At 41.8% G+C, this 16,191-nt stretch overlaps 1 protein-coding gene across 11 annotated transcripts in view; it reads right to left on the bottom strand.

Moving 5' to 3' along the window:
- HECTD4 (HECT domain E3 ubiquitin protein ligase 4) overlaps positions 1–16,191 on the bottom strand; it is a 226,425-nt gene that overhangs the window by 70,021 nt on the left and 140,213 nt on the right. For 9 of the 11 annotated variants that reach the window (XR_012420694.1, XR_012420693.1, XM_074007934.1 and 6 more), the window contains 14 exons: positions 15,660–15,795; positions 15,404–15,545; positions 15,134–15,300; positions 11,663–11,809; positions 10,826–11,010; positions 9,032–9,185; positions 7,586–7,866; positions 7,156–7,345; positions 5,522–5,603; positions 4,036–4,238; positions 3,204–3,339; positions 2,226–2,408; positions 1,201–1,365; positions 648–817 (listed from right to left, as the gene is read on the bottom strand). Coding sequence is in view for 8 of the 11 variants with exons in the window: in XM_074007934.1 (XP_073864035.1) it covers positions 648–817; positions 1,201–1,365; positions 2,226–2,408; positions 3,204–3,339; positions 4,036–4,238; positions 5,522–5,603; positions 7,156–7,345; positions 7,586–7,866; positions 9,032–9,185; positions 10,826–11,010; positions 11,663–11,809; positions 15,134–15,300; positions 15,404–15,545; positions 15,660–15,795 (2,341 nt within the window). In the remaining 3 variants the exon portion in view is untranslated. Of the gene's footprint in view, positions 1–647; positions 818–1,200; positions 1,366–2,225; positions 2,409–3,203; positions 3,340–4,035; positions 4,239–5,521; positions 5,604–7,155; positions 7,346–7,585; positions 7,867–9,031; positions 9,186–10,825; positions 11,011–11,662; positions 11,810–15,133; positions 15,301–15,403; positions 15,546–15,659; positions 15,796–16,191 lie in introns of those variants that run through there. The other 2 variants (XR_012420695.1, XM_074007936.1) reach the window with 2 other exon arrangements.

Genomic DNA, 16,191 nt, shown 5'->3' on the forward strand with positions numbered 1-16,191 from the left:
AAAAAAGAAGTTCCACTGTCAAAAAGAGACACTTGTTATTGCTATTTAATGCTAAATAAATGTATTTGCAGGAAAAGACCAACACCAACCCCTGTGTGCATATCCTAGGTTTCCCATCTTCAGTTTGGAAAGTGATAGGCCAGATATGTATCAATGTGGCCTGAATCATTTTATTTATTTAATTATTTATTTGAGATGCAGTTTTGCTCTTGTTGCCCAGTCTGGAGTGCAGTGGCGCACTCTCAGCTCACTGCAACCTCCACCTCCTGGGTTCAAGCGATTCTCCTGCCTCAAGGTAGTAGAGTTATTCCTGTGTTGGAACAAAGTTCTATTTAACAAAGCAAATCAGTGGGGCCTTATATATGTGTTTCATACATCACATTTCATTTGTATGTTTATTTTCTTAGGTGAACAGCTAAACTTTATTTTGAAGTGTAGACATGGGGGAATGCAACAAAAATTGCAGAAATTAAGGAATGCAACGAACTGTGGAAAAAACTGTAAAAGAATGGTTACTGTTGCTCAGTTTAGTGTGAGCTTCAAGCTGTGGACTCATTAAGTTGGGAGTGGTGGGGCCCACCAAGGATCCCTTCTTCTGTCAGCTTGCACCACGTCAGCACATCAAGCAACATGGGAAGGGTACTCACCTTGTCCTTATTTCAGCAAGGAGCCGAACGACTGCCATCACAGGAGCTGACCCATCTCCTGTTGCAGGAAGTGAGGTGTGAATAGAGAGACTTCCCTCCTGAGGAAGCAACATGGACTGGACTGCCTGTACTACCTTCTCAGTAATGGACAGTTTATGAAGAGGCAATGCCTGATGGCGGTGGGGGGCATGGCAAAAAGTTAAATTCAAGTAGTTAGTTTATAAGAAATGAGGGTGTTATTATTATCTGGAGTTCTTAAATTTTCAGTTAAAAAAATAAAATCACCATACAGAAAACTGCAAAACACATCAAAACAATTAAAAATACACTGTAGAATAGCCCTAACGAACAAAGAAATGAATTTGGTCATCTAGATGAAAATTTTCACATAAGCATTACTATTAAATAACTATAACCAATATATAAACATACATCGCAAGTACAATTTAAGACAACCAAGCATTTGTGCTTCTGCACTGAGCATGTGCATAGACTCATTACAGTACAGTTACCATTGGCAGATATTTTACGAAGCATTTAAAAATCACCTTACCTCTGATCTTGGAACACAAAGTCTAGACAATGGAATAGTCAATGTGTCTGATGCTTGCGAAGTCTTTCTACAGTCTATGGGTGGGAATCTGACTGTAGCTATACCTTCCTGTTCATTGATAGAAGCCACTACTCCAATGCTTCCTGAGATTCCTCTACCTAAAACCTGGAGACAGAGATAGATTAGCACTACCAACCAGCTCTGATGTGTGGGCAGCTGTGTTATGACACAAGAGGAAAGAGTAAATTTATAGTTGCCATTGTTGGCGTTACAGTAGTTTATACTACCAGTGTAGCAGATACCAATCCCTAGACATGACTTATTATAGGTCCTAAAACCTAACTGCAAGGTGATCACAATGTGCTGTCCTCTCAAACAGAAACTCATTACTGCTAGGCCAGGTGCGGTGGCTCATGCCTGTAATCCCAGCACTTTGGGAGGTTGAGGCAGGCGGATCACTTGAAGTCAGGAGTTCGAGACCAGCCTGGCCAGCATGGTGAAACCCCATCTCTTAAAAATACAAAAACTAGCCGGGCAAGGTGGTGGGTGCCTGTAATCCCAGCTACTTGGGAGGCTGAGGCAGGAGAATCATTTGAACCTGGGAGGCAGAGGTTGCAGCGAGCTGAGATTGCACCACTGCACTCCAGCCTGGGGAATAGAACAAGACTCTGTCTCAAAGCAAACAAAAAACTTGTTACTGCTGTTTAACGGTAAATAAATTTTTGCAAGAAGACACTCTTTTCCTTCCATTCTAATTCCATCATCAATTCTAAGACTGATACTGATCACACTACAGGACACAAGTATTGCAGTTAACCTAAGATAGTATTGCATTAATATCTGAATGACGTGTGGCACAGTGTGGATTTGAATTCAAGAGTTTCTCAGATTCCTTATTTAACTTGAAGAAACAGGTTTTTTTGTCCAGCTGGTTGGATAATACTTGTCTTACAGATGATCAGCTAACCAATGGATGCTTATATATATGGGAGAAGCAATGATTTGGGGAAAATGGTGGTTGGTACCTGAACCTCGGATCCTATCTTGATTGTCTCTTTGAAGCCTCCAAGTGCACACAGTGCAGCAACAGCCTGGCGGGCAATTCTCTGAAGTTTGGCAAGTTTCCTGCCACTGCTGCTGCCATTTTCCAGAATGCTTTCTGCGTATTTCCCCAATTGTGGAATGTACATCAGTGCTCGAGACAGAACCTAAATATAAAAGCAGCCCGTGCACTAGGAGTTAAAGCTTTGGTTGTTTTGATGCCAAGGGTGACAAAGTGTCTACAACAGGGCCTGGGTCCCATGTATTGAAAGAACTCTGGACATGTGAGGGACCAAAAAGCTATCAGGTATGGCCAATGACATTTGCCCATATTTGTCTATGTAACTGGACAAAACTGGAAATACACAACTGGGAGAATAAAACATCATGTCACTAAAACCTCTAAAATGAAACAATCATTTATCTGAAGGAAAACCATCCCAGCATACTGTCCACTTGTCAACACTCAATTACCTTCAGGACATGTCATAAGGGGTTCACTTGAAGAGTAGCTGTGGAAAGTGGGAATTGATTACAGATCTGTAGTTTCAGGCAACTGGGATACTGTTTGTAATGATGAATCACTTACTAATAGGGCACTCAGGCAGTGTAAATCACACAGAGGCCTCCTTGGACTTAGCAAGTACGCTTAAATCCAATAAACCAGTGCTGCATGATCTCCTAATGTCAGTACCAATCTAACATAAGCAAGAAGAAGAGAAACAAGGCCTGTCACTCTTTCCCGGGGAATACTGTCCTATCTTCTGCAAAATGAGAACTGGCAGTGACAGGAGATATAGGTTAACAGAGTTGAAACTACTACAGCAAGGCAAATTCCAGGGGAAAGTCAGTTAACAGGTATATCTGACGAATATGGACTAAAATGTCCCTTGCTGGGTATGATTCTAACTCTAATTAGCTTACTTCTTACTTTCTCAGTTGAGTAGCAACACTGTGCTAACCTTCTCTGCTGTTGTGGTCCATATTTGAGCAGCATTTGATTCGGGTGCCATGAGCAAGCTATGTAGCAAGGCGATCACTTCTGCAGCCATGCTGTTTGCCACGTGCCCACTGATGAAGGGACGCACGGGATCAGTCCTGCAAGTGTCAACAGGAAAAAGTGTCAGTGCCCAGTGATGATTAAGACAGCAGGGAAGTGGCTTTCAGGGTTACCATCAGAGAGAAACCTTTTCTATTTACATAAGAAAAAGTGGATTCCATTGACTGAGAAAACAAGAAGCTGCATTATCATTAGGAAGAAATCACTGTGTCATATTCCTTGTGGTATCTGAAGAACTGCCTCAAACAATGGACCTCGAACTTTATTTATAAGCCATGAGGATCAGGGAAAGACACTGCATTGCAACTATTCCTGGCTTTCAAGCACAAAACACCTCGAACCAACTTCACAGAGGTAACACTTAACTGCTGCTTCTGCTCCTAGAAAGAAGCGTGTGTGTGTGTTCAGTTGGCGCAGTGGAGATGTACCATTTGCAAGAAATAAAGGTAGCAAGACCAGAGTTTTTTAATACTACTCAAAAGAATCCTCTGGCTATAAATGTCCCCTCAGCCAGGACCATCCCTCTATTCTTTCATGACAACCTCAGATCTACCTGGATAGTCATTACTCTCTGAAGTACTCCAGGCTGTACCTTGAGTGCAACTACTACAGCAGACGGAGGCCTCATTTCCAAGAAGTTAAGAGGATGGTAGAAAATTAAAATACGAAAAACAAACCCATTACAAAGTAAACCTGAGATGAGTGTGGATAGCTTCTGCCTGTGGAAGGTTTACCTCGCAAGCTCCGAGTTCCTCTCTCGGCAAATGGAAGTTTGGGCGGTTTTCTTTTTGTCACCTGTGGATAGTCCACTCACAGCCTCTGGGTTGATAGACTCTACAGGTGGCCCAATGCTGACGATGAGGCCCGACTGTGCCCACTTGGTGGCTTTCCGCAGGGCGGCTGCAGCCTCTTCTGTAATCACTTCACAACAGCCACCCTAGGGGTGAGGTTGAAGACGCTGAGAAGATTCATTTCATTCTTCCCAGCACTATATTTTTCAAGTCTATTTCCCCTCAATTACCAAAGCCATCCACGCTCATTTTTTTTTAAATTCAAACATAAAATATTATATGTAGAGAGTAAAATTTCCATAGACATCCCAGACCTCATTCAGGCTGAGATAATGGTTAGTCATCTAGATCACTTCCGTGCAAATTCTGGCATACCTATCAGAGGGCCCCGACATGCAGGCTGCTTTTCATTTTGCTTTTATCAGTTATCAGTATATCACAGAGACTCTTCCATATCAATACATGGAGATCTATCTCATTGTTTTTCATAGTTGCACAGCATTTCATTATATGACTGTAATAATTTCTTAACCAATCCCCTGTTTATGAGTACGTGGATCCTATTTTTTGTTTTTGTTTTGTTTGAGACTGAGTTTTGCTCTGTCGCCCCGGCTAGAGTGCAATGGTGTGATCTTGGCTCACTGCAACCTCCGCCTCCCGGGTTCAAGCGATTCTCCTGCCTCAGCCTCCCAAGTAGCTGGAATTACAGGTGCCTGCCACCACGCCTGGCTAATTTTTGTATTTTTTAGTAGAGACAGGGTTTTGCCATGTTGGCCAGCCTGGTCTTGAACTCCTGACCTCAGGTGATCCACCTGCCTTGGTGTCTCAAAGTGCTGGGATTACAGGTGTGAGCCAAAGCACCTGGCCTATTTTGTTTTTTCAAACAAAACTGTGAAGAACACCCTGTGTTTCTCCCTGGACACTTGAGACTTTATTTACCCTCACCTTGACAATAAAGGCTATTATTAATTTTTCTTGACTTTACTTGTCTGACAGATGGAAAATAATGTATTACTATTGTTTTTATTCCTTTCCTTTGATTATGTGTGAGCCTGGGCCTATTTTTATATTTTTAATAAGGTATTTGTAATTCTTATTATCTGTTATTTTCTTAGCAACCTTTCACCTATTTTCAACTATCTCACCTATCTCAAACTATTTTTAGGCTATTAAACTATTTTCAACTTTAAACTATTAAACTTTCTTAAAAGAGCTAAGAAAAAATTTCTAGGTCAAAACTAAAAGTTCTGATTTTGACAAACTGATTTTGACTAAAATGGCCTCAATTAAGGCACTGACTTCAATTTCTCACGTTGCCTCTTCGTTGGAACTTGAACTAATTTTTCTTTTCTTAATTTGTTCTGAAAATCTAAAGCATGACAAATACTCTACAATTTCGGGTTTAATCGGTTTAACCTCATGAGGTTACCTTGGTCATGTCTCGATCCATCTTCACAACTTTCTCCATGTTGGCGCCAGTACCAAGTCGGAAAGGTCGTCCTTCTGAACTACTAAAAAAAGGCAGGCAGAGAGCAGAGCACACCTTACAGGCACTGCCAAAAGTGGGCTGCATGTCATGGGGCCACCCAGTCATGGTGAGGCCCTATTATACACTAACATGAGCTTTTTTTTTTTCTTTTTTGAGACAGGGTATTGCTCTGTCACCCAGGCTGGAGTGCAGTGGCGTGATCACAGTTCACTGCAGCCTCGACCTCCCTAGGTTCAGGTGATTCTCCCACCTTAGTCTCCCAAATGGCTGGGACCACAGGTTGACGCCACTATGTTTGGCTAATTTTTGTATATTTTGAAGAGACGGGATCTCGCTATGTTGCCCAGGCTGGTCTCGAGCTCCTGGGCTCAAGCCATCCTCCTGCCTTGGACTCCTAAAGCACTAGGATTATAGGCATGAGCCACCATGCCTGGCCCTCTAACACTAGCTTTTAAAATCCACAGTAAGACTCAATTTTTCAAAAAGGAAATCATTTATTACTGCTTAATTATAGCACTTTAGGGCCCAAAACAACAGCGTTTTTAGAGTTGTAAGTAAATCTAGAAATCCAGATGAAAATAATGCACAAAATGAAAAACTGACATGAACCCAGAACAAAGGCAGGGCCTGAGGACATCATCTAAACCCCAAGGAGAGGGAACTTTAACGACACCATAAATGTGATCCCTTGGCAAATGACTGGATCTTCCTTTCTAACAGTTCAGCTTCCCCTGCCTCCTGAACTTGGCTCTCCAAAAAAAATTTTTCACCAGATTTGTACTATGATGCATTGCAATGTCCAGGAAAGTTTCCTGGAGATTTCCTCATGTAAGCCCTGACCTGCCATAATCCTGCTTAGTTTATACCATGGTCCCATTAATATTTTCAGTTGCCATAATGGCAGACAGCAGATTCAATTATGAGGATGACAACATCGTCAGAGCATTTAAGTAAAGAGAGGCCTCTTCCATCTGAGACATAAATACCTGCTCTGAATTCCCTTGTGCTATGTGGCAAGCCTTCCTGTTGCCCTGGATCCCACTAACAAAGCCCTGCAGGTTTGTAGTATTTGGGCAATGATTATATTTTTACTTCCTGCTTGAGTAATCATACCATTTCATATTTCAACCAATTAAAGTTTTAAAAAAGTGTCTCTTGTTTCTCCAAATCACAGTCAATGAGTTGGAGTTTACCTAAATTTACCGACAGCTGAAGGATGCCAATAACTAAAAATCAAACTGCATTATTCCTCCTCAAAGCCCAAGTCACACTGGAGACTTCCCATAGACAATAATACATTGTCCACATGGCTTTAGCTCTCAGCTGTGTTTAGAGAGACAGCACCAAGTTGTGGTTCAGAGCTTGGGTTTTGTGGTCAGAGAGGACTACATCTGCATTTCAGTTCTGCCTCAGTTTCTTTCTGTGTCACCACAGGAATCACAGTGACAGTGTCTACCTGAAAGGGGTGTAAAGAGGGCCGAGGCAGTCGATACATGTACAGGGCTTACTTAGCACAGTGCCTGTGACATGGGTGGTGCTTGAGGACGTGTAGCTATCACAATCATTACGGTCACCTTAGCAACGGCTGAAGGACTTCATGGGATGACTGGTCTTCCCGCTTGTGGATAAATATCGAGAGCTTGCCATCCACAGCCTCACTCTCTTCTCCAGGATCTTTATCTCCTTTCAAGGAATTCTTGGGACTGGTTTTTGTCAATGTGGTGTCAGGTTCAGAAGCGGTTGGAGAAAGAACTGTCTGACATCCTTTAAGTAAAAAACAAAGCTCGTTCAGGAAAACTGCAGTGGTGTTTTGGCGGCTCTGCTAAAATGAAAAATAATGGTTTGGGATTTGGAATCTCTCTTCCCCCTTCTCTATTCCTCTGTCCCCACTCCCTTCTCTGTCACTCAGTCTTTCATCACAGGAAGCACAGATGCAAGTGGGGACCTGACTGGGCCCAGAAAGGCTGCACTGCCATGCTACTCTCCTGTTGAGGAGCTTCTCACCTGGAACCACGTAATCTGCCAGCTTTGCTAAGAGCAAGGAGGCGATCTTGGAAGCTGGGTCGCTGGGATCCTCCTGCTCACTGTTTAAGGAGGGGACAGAGTAGCTCCAGGGTGGGAGCTCCACGTTTCCACAGTCTTCTACGCTCATCAGAGGCAGCGCCGCCCGGCACAGCTGGAGAATAATAAGGACCAGCTTTGGAGACGGGCGTTGGTCAAGCAGCAGGGAGAGGAGTTTGGACACACAAGCTGGCTGGCTCAGGATGGCTTTACCTATGTGGCTCCTGGGAAAAAAGGAAGAAAAGGTAAACAGTGCTAGAAATGTTGATCTACAGACATTCAGAAGCAAGAGTTCTCTGAATGAAACAAACTAATGAAATTTGATTTCATGAGGAAGACATGAATTTGGCACTATGCTTCTGTGAAGAATTAAGAATTTTGGAAAATTTGATGAAACCAAACAACACTAATACTTAAAAAGAAAGATTTTTGAATATTTTCTGGTCTCTGATGCTTACTTGAAATCCTAAATTCAGAGTGATTCATGGAGCACTGAGACTTACAAACTCAAACTAAGAGCTTTTCAGTTTGTCATCTATTCTTTCATTTTTTTAAATAGGAAAAAAGACACACAAATTTATTTAACATGTATACACAGGAGCCTTCAGAGTGAAGACTGAATTTTCCATGAGTTACAGAAGCTTATCTACCATCTTGAGGTTACAGATAGAATGGGGGCTTGGATCCTGGTAAACCAGGTTATGGGAGAGGGGAGAAGCATTCTATAATAAATGATTGCTAGGGAGAATGACTGGATCTGGAAACAGAGATTAACTTGTAAATAGTTCTCTTTGGAATTTATGTTATTTATTCTTTCTTAATGAGTGCCTCAAGACCAAAGCTATCACACAGTGTTGTACAGCCTTCAGTGTTCTAGGATCTGCCACAGCTAAAACTGCTACATTCCAAGAAAGCTAAATATCATGCAGTCAGTCATACGTGGATATTTTATGGGCCTCATGGCTCACACAGGGGGTATACAACCAGCACAGAATATCTTCTTTTAAAGACACAGCATGAGAAAGTGAGTTAATTACAGGCCCTGACTTATTACTCTTTAATCTTGCTATAATGAGGGTAAGATTTTTGGTTAATGAATACAACTGCATCTATGGGAAAGGTTAGCAGCTGCTGTCAGTAAGGTATTAAAGCAAATGATAATATATTATTTTATGATTTAGCTATTCACCTAAATAATCCTTAAACTTTAGAACTAAATACTATGTTTCAACCACTTCATCCTCCATTTTTTTTTTTTTTGAGGCAAGGGTGTGTCAAAATGGCCTAGTAATTTAGCTATTTTGAAAAGACAACCACCACCAAAAGAAACCCCAGTCGTTCAAGAGGAAAGCCAGCTTCTCCCAGAGCTCCAGGCTGGACCTTGCATACCTTGAGAGATCATTGAGAAGACTAAGGACATCCTGGAGCGCATCATTCCCAGCAGCCTGGTTGCCACAGCACTCTGTGGCTCGGGCAAGATGGTTGGTGAGAAGGCTGGACACCTGCCGGGCCAGACCTGAGTGCACAGCCTCTGTGGAGCCACCTTCACAGTTAAAGAAAAAAAGAACTTGGTGAAAACCTAAGGGTGCCATGGTGAGCCTGCGGGGGTGGCGAGCCCTGTCCATTTATCTTGCTTAATGTTTCATGAACCATCTAATAGTGTCTCCTCATTAGATAATATCTATACATAAAAAGGATAATAGTTATTTTAAAAATAACCCCATGTTGGGAGTAGACATTACTATTCATGAAAATTGAATATGATTAATCCATATATAATCAAAGAACATACTTTGATTGATAGTGAAGAATCACTATTTCACTGGTGATGAAAACATCTTGATTTTTTAACTCATACTTTGCCAAACATAATAAAAGACCTTTCTGGATTCTTCCATGTTCACCATAGTTCCAGAACCTCCCAAGCATATAGAAGTTATGAAAAAGTATTTGTTGTTTCCTGAACTTTCCATGCTCTTTTAGATCCCTGAGTCTACACACACTATTTGTTCTGCTTGAAAGTCTTCTCCATCCTTCAAGAGTAACTCCCATGTCACCTTCTCTGAGAAGCTTTGCTGGATCCCTAGCACAGCTGGTCTCTGGGACCTCTACACTCCCACTGCACTTCCTATCCACCTCAGTTGTAGCACTGATTACACTATAAGTATTTGCTTATTAGTCTAGTTCCCTGCCAGACCATATTTTTAAAGAGAGGAATAATGCCTTATTTATCTTCTGCCTGGCATATAATAGACTCTCAAGACATTAAAATGCATCGTGAACAAATAAACAGATAAATAAACAAGTTATATACACAGGCCTGGAATCTTATGGGGAAATTTATCCTTCAAATTTACTTTTTTTTTTTGAAACAGGGTCTCGCTCTGTTGCCCAGGGAGTGTAGTGGCACAATCACAGCTCACTGCAGCCTCGACCTCCCTGGCTCAAGCAATCTTCCCACTTCAGCCTTCTGAGTGGCTGGGACTATAGGCATGTGTCACTGCACTTAGCCCAGGTTTACTTTTTATTTGGATTGGTCACTAAAAATAAAATTTGGAAACATCACCTTGAAAATGCAACTGAAAAGCCACTTCAGAAAGTATTTGTTTTTTTGAACGCCAAGGCATAAGGACTGCTCGAGGCCAGGACTTTGAGACCAACCTGGGCAACACAGCGAGATCCTGACTCTAAAAACAAACAACAACAACAAAAAAACATTAACTGGGCATGGTAGTGTGCACCTGTAGTCCTACTTGGGAGGCTGCGGTTGGGGGATCGCTTATCACTCGAGTCAGGGAGGTCGAGGTTACAGTGAGCTATGATTGTACCACTGTACCCTAGCCTGGGTGACAGACCTTGTGTCTAATAAATTTTTTTAATTAAAAAATATATTTGGAAACTGTTAGCAGTGTTGACAGGGAGAGAATAAAAAATACCTTCTCAATTTCCTGGGATAACTGTACTCCTTCAGGGTACGGGGATATTTAGTCTCATCGTAATGCTGTAAGTTTTCATAGAACCACACTGAGGAAAAGTCTCTCATGAAATCATCCACTGATTTAACCCATCTGATCATGTCATTTAACGGAGCCTTTCTCTCTCTCATTTAGCATAAAAAACCTAATAAACTAACACACCAATAGAAGAAATCAGTGAGCTCTAGAAAGGAGTCCGGCATCTCACCTTCCTCTTTTTCCCACTCAACACAGCGGTTGGCAAGCACCTGGAAGGCGGCCCAGGCCATGGTGGCCACCTTCTGCTTCTTGGTCTGTTTCTCACTGGAGCTGGACTCGGTCTGACTGCTCAAGCTACACAGTCGATCCATGAGCTGCACAAGGCCACTGCGTACCAGGCACTTCTCTTCACTCCTGACAAAGGGTCATGGATTACACTAGATAAACGTAACTGACCAACACTCAGGAAACTCTTACGTGAGGTTCAAAGGGGCATAAAACATGCTGCTGTAGTTCCTTCCCTACAACTTAGGATACTGCCATGTGCAATCAAACAGAAAATGATTTTCTTATAATGATGATTCCCTTCATTAACAAGGAACTTCAAATTCTGATTTATTTATCTACAATATCAAAGCAAAAATCGATGGAATCAACTCAATGTTGCAGTGATGTAAAAAAATCATATATTTTGTCCTAAGGGGATTCAATGAATGCTTGACATCTTCAAATTAGTAACTAAGTGACCCAAAAGAGGAAATAAATGTGCATATGCAAAATATTCCTGCCAAATATGTAAGTAATTTCCTAGGGACCTTTTATTTTTCTTTGAACCTCTGTATCTTCACAATGTAATATAATCCTAATGGCTGCATTTAGTCATGTAGGAACTCAATAATAAGAAATTTACACAGGAACCTTAAGTGTCTTTCAGGAGAAAAGTTTTCTATAGCTAGTTCCGGATAATGAAAGCAAAAAATCCAATTTTTAAAATTAAAAATACTTTCACTTAATTGACTATACATCAGTGTAACTTACATACAACAAAAGGCCTTTCCGTACTTACCTGGTATAAGGTATGGTACATAAGAGTCCAATGCTATTTGCACAAGCGATAGGGTAACGAGCACACAAAGACACAACGGAGGTCATGGTCTCGCCAAAGGCTTCCTGGACCTGCTCGACCATCCCACCACATGTGAGTTCTTCAATTCTGTGAAAGAGAAACCAAAGCTCAGGCTTCCTGAACCACGTCAAGAACAGTGGCTGTGACCATGTGAGCAGGAGAGGCCTCTTGAGAAACTCTAGAGTTTCTGGATGAATCCAGAACTGAAGGGATCTTGGAGAACATCCAGCTCAGTGTTTCCCAAACTATGTAAGACTGCTGGACAGAAGTTTTAGGAGTGCCTCCAAAACAGTGGTCCACACTCCAGAAAAGTCTGGGAAATCCTGGGTTAGGGAAATTAAAACAGACTACTGTAGACTTTTCAGAGCCTTCAGTAAGGGTAAAGTGAATGGCATCTCTACAAGCAGAGGACATTCAACATTTTCCAAACATATTTGATCATGAAACCAGTTATTTCAGACATGTCTACAATAATCTAAGTAGCAATGAATACTGTAAGTGCTTTTTCTTTTTTATTTTTTTAGAGACACGGTCTTGCTCTGTTACCCGGGCTGGAGTGCAGCGGTACAATCACAGCTCACTGCAGCCTTGATCTCTTGGGCTCAGGTGATCCTCCCACCTCTGCCTCCCAAGTAGCTGGGACCACAGATGCACACCACCACATCCAGCTAATTTTTTTTTTACTTTTAGTAGAGATGATGTTTCACCGTGTTGCCCAGGCTGGTTTCAAACTCCTGAGCTCAAGTAATCCTCCCACCTCGGCTCCCAAAGTGCTGGGATTACAGGCCTGAGCCACTGTGCCTAGCCAAGGCAGTTTTATTAATGAGACAACTAAAGCTCAAATGGATTAGCTAAGTGTCTGTTTTTGAGTTCCCAATTCAGTTATTAGCAGATGATGAAAGCCTAGTTGATAAAAAATAAAACTTTCACAATGAAAAAAACACAATATAGGGCTGATTCTATACCAATTAATATTAGTTTAGAACTGAGACTATCAGGATTTGTCTACAAAGACATGCAACATCGTATTGTTTACAATAGCAAAAACAAACAAGCAAAACTAACCTAATGTTCAAAAATAGGGAATTTGTTAAAGTTTCAAGCATATAATATAAAGTTTCACTGCATATAATGCAGTGCTACAGAACCACTAAGAACACTACGGGAGACATCTATGGTTAGAACACAGACACTAAAGCGTTAACAGATGTTACCTTAAGAGGGTGTACTTGTAGGTGATTTTCATTTTATTTTTTGGCATTTTCTACATTTTTTTTCAAGTTTCCGACAAATGACAATAATCGAGGGAAAAAGGAATAGTGTTGCCAGTTTTATGGAGAAATTAAATTCTGGAAATAGGCTATGGTAATCATGAGGGCTTTTCACTGTTTCTTTCTGGGCACCCTGTGGTTGGCTGGACAGTGGCAAGTCTGGTCAATGAGCGAGAGTTCTGACAAGGAGCCTGGCAGCTCTCGAGGTGGTGGTTTCCTCCTCTGTGATTACCACGAGCCAGCATGAACCCATCACAAACAGAAGCAAGACCTAAAATTCTGTCTTCTTTTTATTTTTTTGTGATAAGGTTTTGCTCTGTTGCCCAGGCTGAAGTGCAGGGTGATGCGATCATGGCTTACTGCAGTCTCAACCTCCTGGCCTCAAGCGATCTTCCTGCCTCAGCTTCCCCAGTAGCTGGGACCACAGGCATGCCCCACCACTCCGGCTAATTTTTTCTTTTTTGTAGAGACAGGGTCTCACTATATTGCCCAGGCTGGTCTTGAACTCCTGGCCTCAAATGATCCTCCTGCCTTGGCCTCCTTAAGTGCTGGGATTATAGGTGTGAGCCACTGTGCCCCAAAAAATTTTATCTTTTAAGCCACTGAAATTTTGGACTTGTTTCCAAAGAATAGTCTGACCTCTCCTGTAGTCCCAGCTACTTGGAAGGCTGAGGTGGGAGGATCTCAAGATTTCTCAAGATACTCACTTCAGCCTTAATTAACCCATTTTCCTCCAGTCACTGGACCCTCTCTGCCTATTGGCCAGAATTCCTCACCTCCAGCAGCTCAAGTCCAGGGCTTGTAGAGAAATGCATTTTCTATTTCTACTTGAAGATCTTTGAAGCCCAATAGGAAACTCATATAGAACAACTCACAAATGAGTTATAAAACCATCTTCAGAGTTAGTATCTGCGATTACATTTTTAGAAATTGGTTCAGTAATAACAGTCATGGAAATATACAAAAATATAGGCAAAACGAGGTTGTTAATGCAAAAACAAAACAAAAACAAAAGAAATAAAGACAAATGAACCTATGTGTCCATCAGTAGAGGATGAGTTAAATTTTTTAGAAAAGGTCATCTATATAATGTATATCTATGACCTCTTAAAAATCTTAAAGCAGCCAGGTATGGTGGCCCATGCCTTTAATCCCAGCAGTCTGGGAGGCTGAGACAGGAGGATCCCTTGAGCCCAGAAATTTGAGACCAGCCTCAGCAACATGGCAAGACCCCGTCTCTACAAAAAATAAATACACTAGCTGGGCATGATGGTACGCGCCCATAGTCCCAGCTACTTGGGAGGCTGAAGTGGGAGGATCGCTTGAGCCTGGGGAGGTCAAGGCTGCAGTGAGCCATGATCACGTCATTGCATGCCAGCCTGGGTGACAGAATGAGAACCTGTTAAAAAAAAAAAAAAAAGGCTGGGCACAGTGGCTCATGCCTGTAATCACAGTACTTTGAGAGGCCGAGGCAGGCAGATTACCTGAGTTCGGGAGTTTGAGACCAGTCTGGCCAATATGGTGAAACTCCATCTCTACTAAAAATATAAAAATTAGCCAGGTGTGGTGGCATGTGCCTGTAATCCTAGCTACTAAGGAGGTTGAAGCACAAGAATCACTTGAACCCAGGAGGCGGAGGCTGCCATGAGCTGAGATTGTGCCACTGCACTTCAGCCTTGGTGACAGAGTGAGATGCTATGTCAAATAAAAAAAAGATAAAGCAGACCAGACCTATATGTACTGATATGAAAACAGATACCTGAGATATCTAAGACATACTGAGCAAAACAACCGTGGTTATAGAAAGGCACGGATAATATAATCTGAATTAAGTTGAAAAAATTTATACACAAACACATTTATGTGTACAAGAAGAATTATACAGCTGCTTATGCATGTATGGTTGCTATAATGAGCTCTTAATGGACAGAGTGGAATTTAGGAGAAAATGGTGAATACCAAGAGTTTTACATTCTATTAATATGATGAGTTTTTTGCAAGATCATGTACCACTTTTATATAAATATTTTAGAGGAAAACATTAGCAAATACTATGCCTATGTTTGGGCCCCAGGAATAATCTTTGGAATGGCTCTGACCATTCTAGAAAGGACAGTATAAACTAACAGAAACAACTAACCTGGGTCCTCCCTGAAGGACCATTGTCACTGGACCCACAAGATGTGTCACTCCCCCGACTCGCACGGCAGCTGTCAGCAATTCCCGCATGTGCACCAGTGCCTGCTTGCGAGTGTTTCCCCGCCGCCATCTTGTCTGTGCAGCCAAAAGAAAACTGCTGCTGGACACCTGAAATGCACAAGAAGGAAGGACACCTGACTCCTGCTAACTGCCCCAAGACCCCTCATGCTGTTAGGTGCTATTCATTGGGAGCCTGCAAAACATAACGTACAGCTTGGTCAGGGTTGGTGCCGATGAAAGCAAACAGCTGCCCTAGCAGGACACTGTAGGTGGGCTTGTCCCTGCTGTCCTCAATGGCCAGCGACTGCAGGAGTGTAAAGGAGCTGCTGCGGTGGCTGGTCACGTGGCGACGCCTACAGGGAACATAGAACAGACTGGCAAGACGAGAAACACACACTCAGGGAGCTTGTTTTGATGAATGCATTCAGCTGCATGTGGGAACCCAACCCTGGCCATTAGCCATTTACCTCTGATTTGCTCTAGTAAATTCCAAATCTTCATTACCAATCATTTCCAGGTCAGAAGGAGCTGACATGCTGCGAAGAAAAACAGGCTGCCTGACAGCATGAGATATCACTTTTGTTTCAGAAGCTGATTTACAAGCTGGAAAAAAAGGAATTAAAAGGCTGACATTTCTGCTATCTGTACAACAGCCAAATGCAACACAGAACTACCCAACAGTTTAAGTGTATCTTTGCTTTCTATCACAGTTCAGCCACCAGTCTAGCTAGCACAGCATACTGATGGTTTTTACATCAATTTTTTAACCTAAGTATTAGGTTAAAAATTATTTTAACTTAAAAAAATTAAAATCTTTTTATTAAATTGGTTTCCCAAAGAAAAGCTGAAAAATTCATTTAATTTCATAGCTATCAATGTTCACTTTAACCTAAGCATTCTAAAAAGCAAGGAGGACATAGCAAGTAATTGCCAGAAAGCACAAATTTCTTTTTTAACATTTTTTAATTTCTTATTTTTTGAGATGGGTCTCGCTCTGTC

Source organism: Macaca fascicularis, chromosome 11 (genome assembly GCF_037993035.2).
Source record: "Macaca fascicularis isolate 582-1 chromosome 11, T2T-MFA8v1.1".
Taxonomy (NCBI): domain Eukaryota; kingdom Metazoa; phylum Chordata; class Mammalia; order Primates; family Cercopithecidae; genus Macaca; species Macaca fascicularis.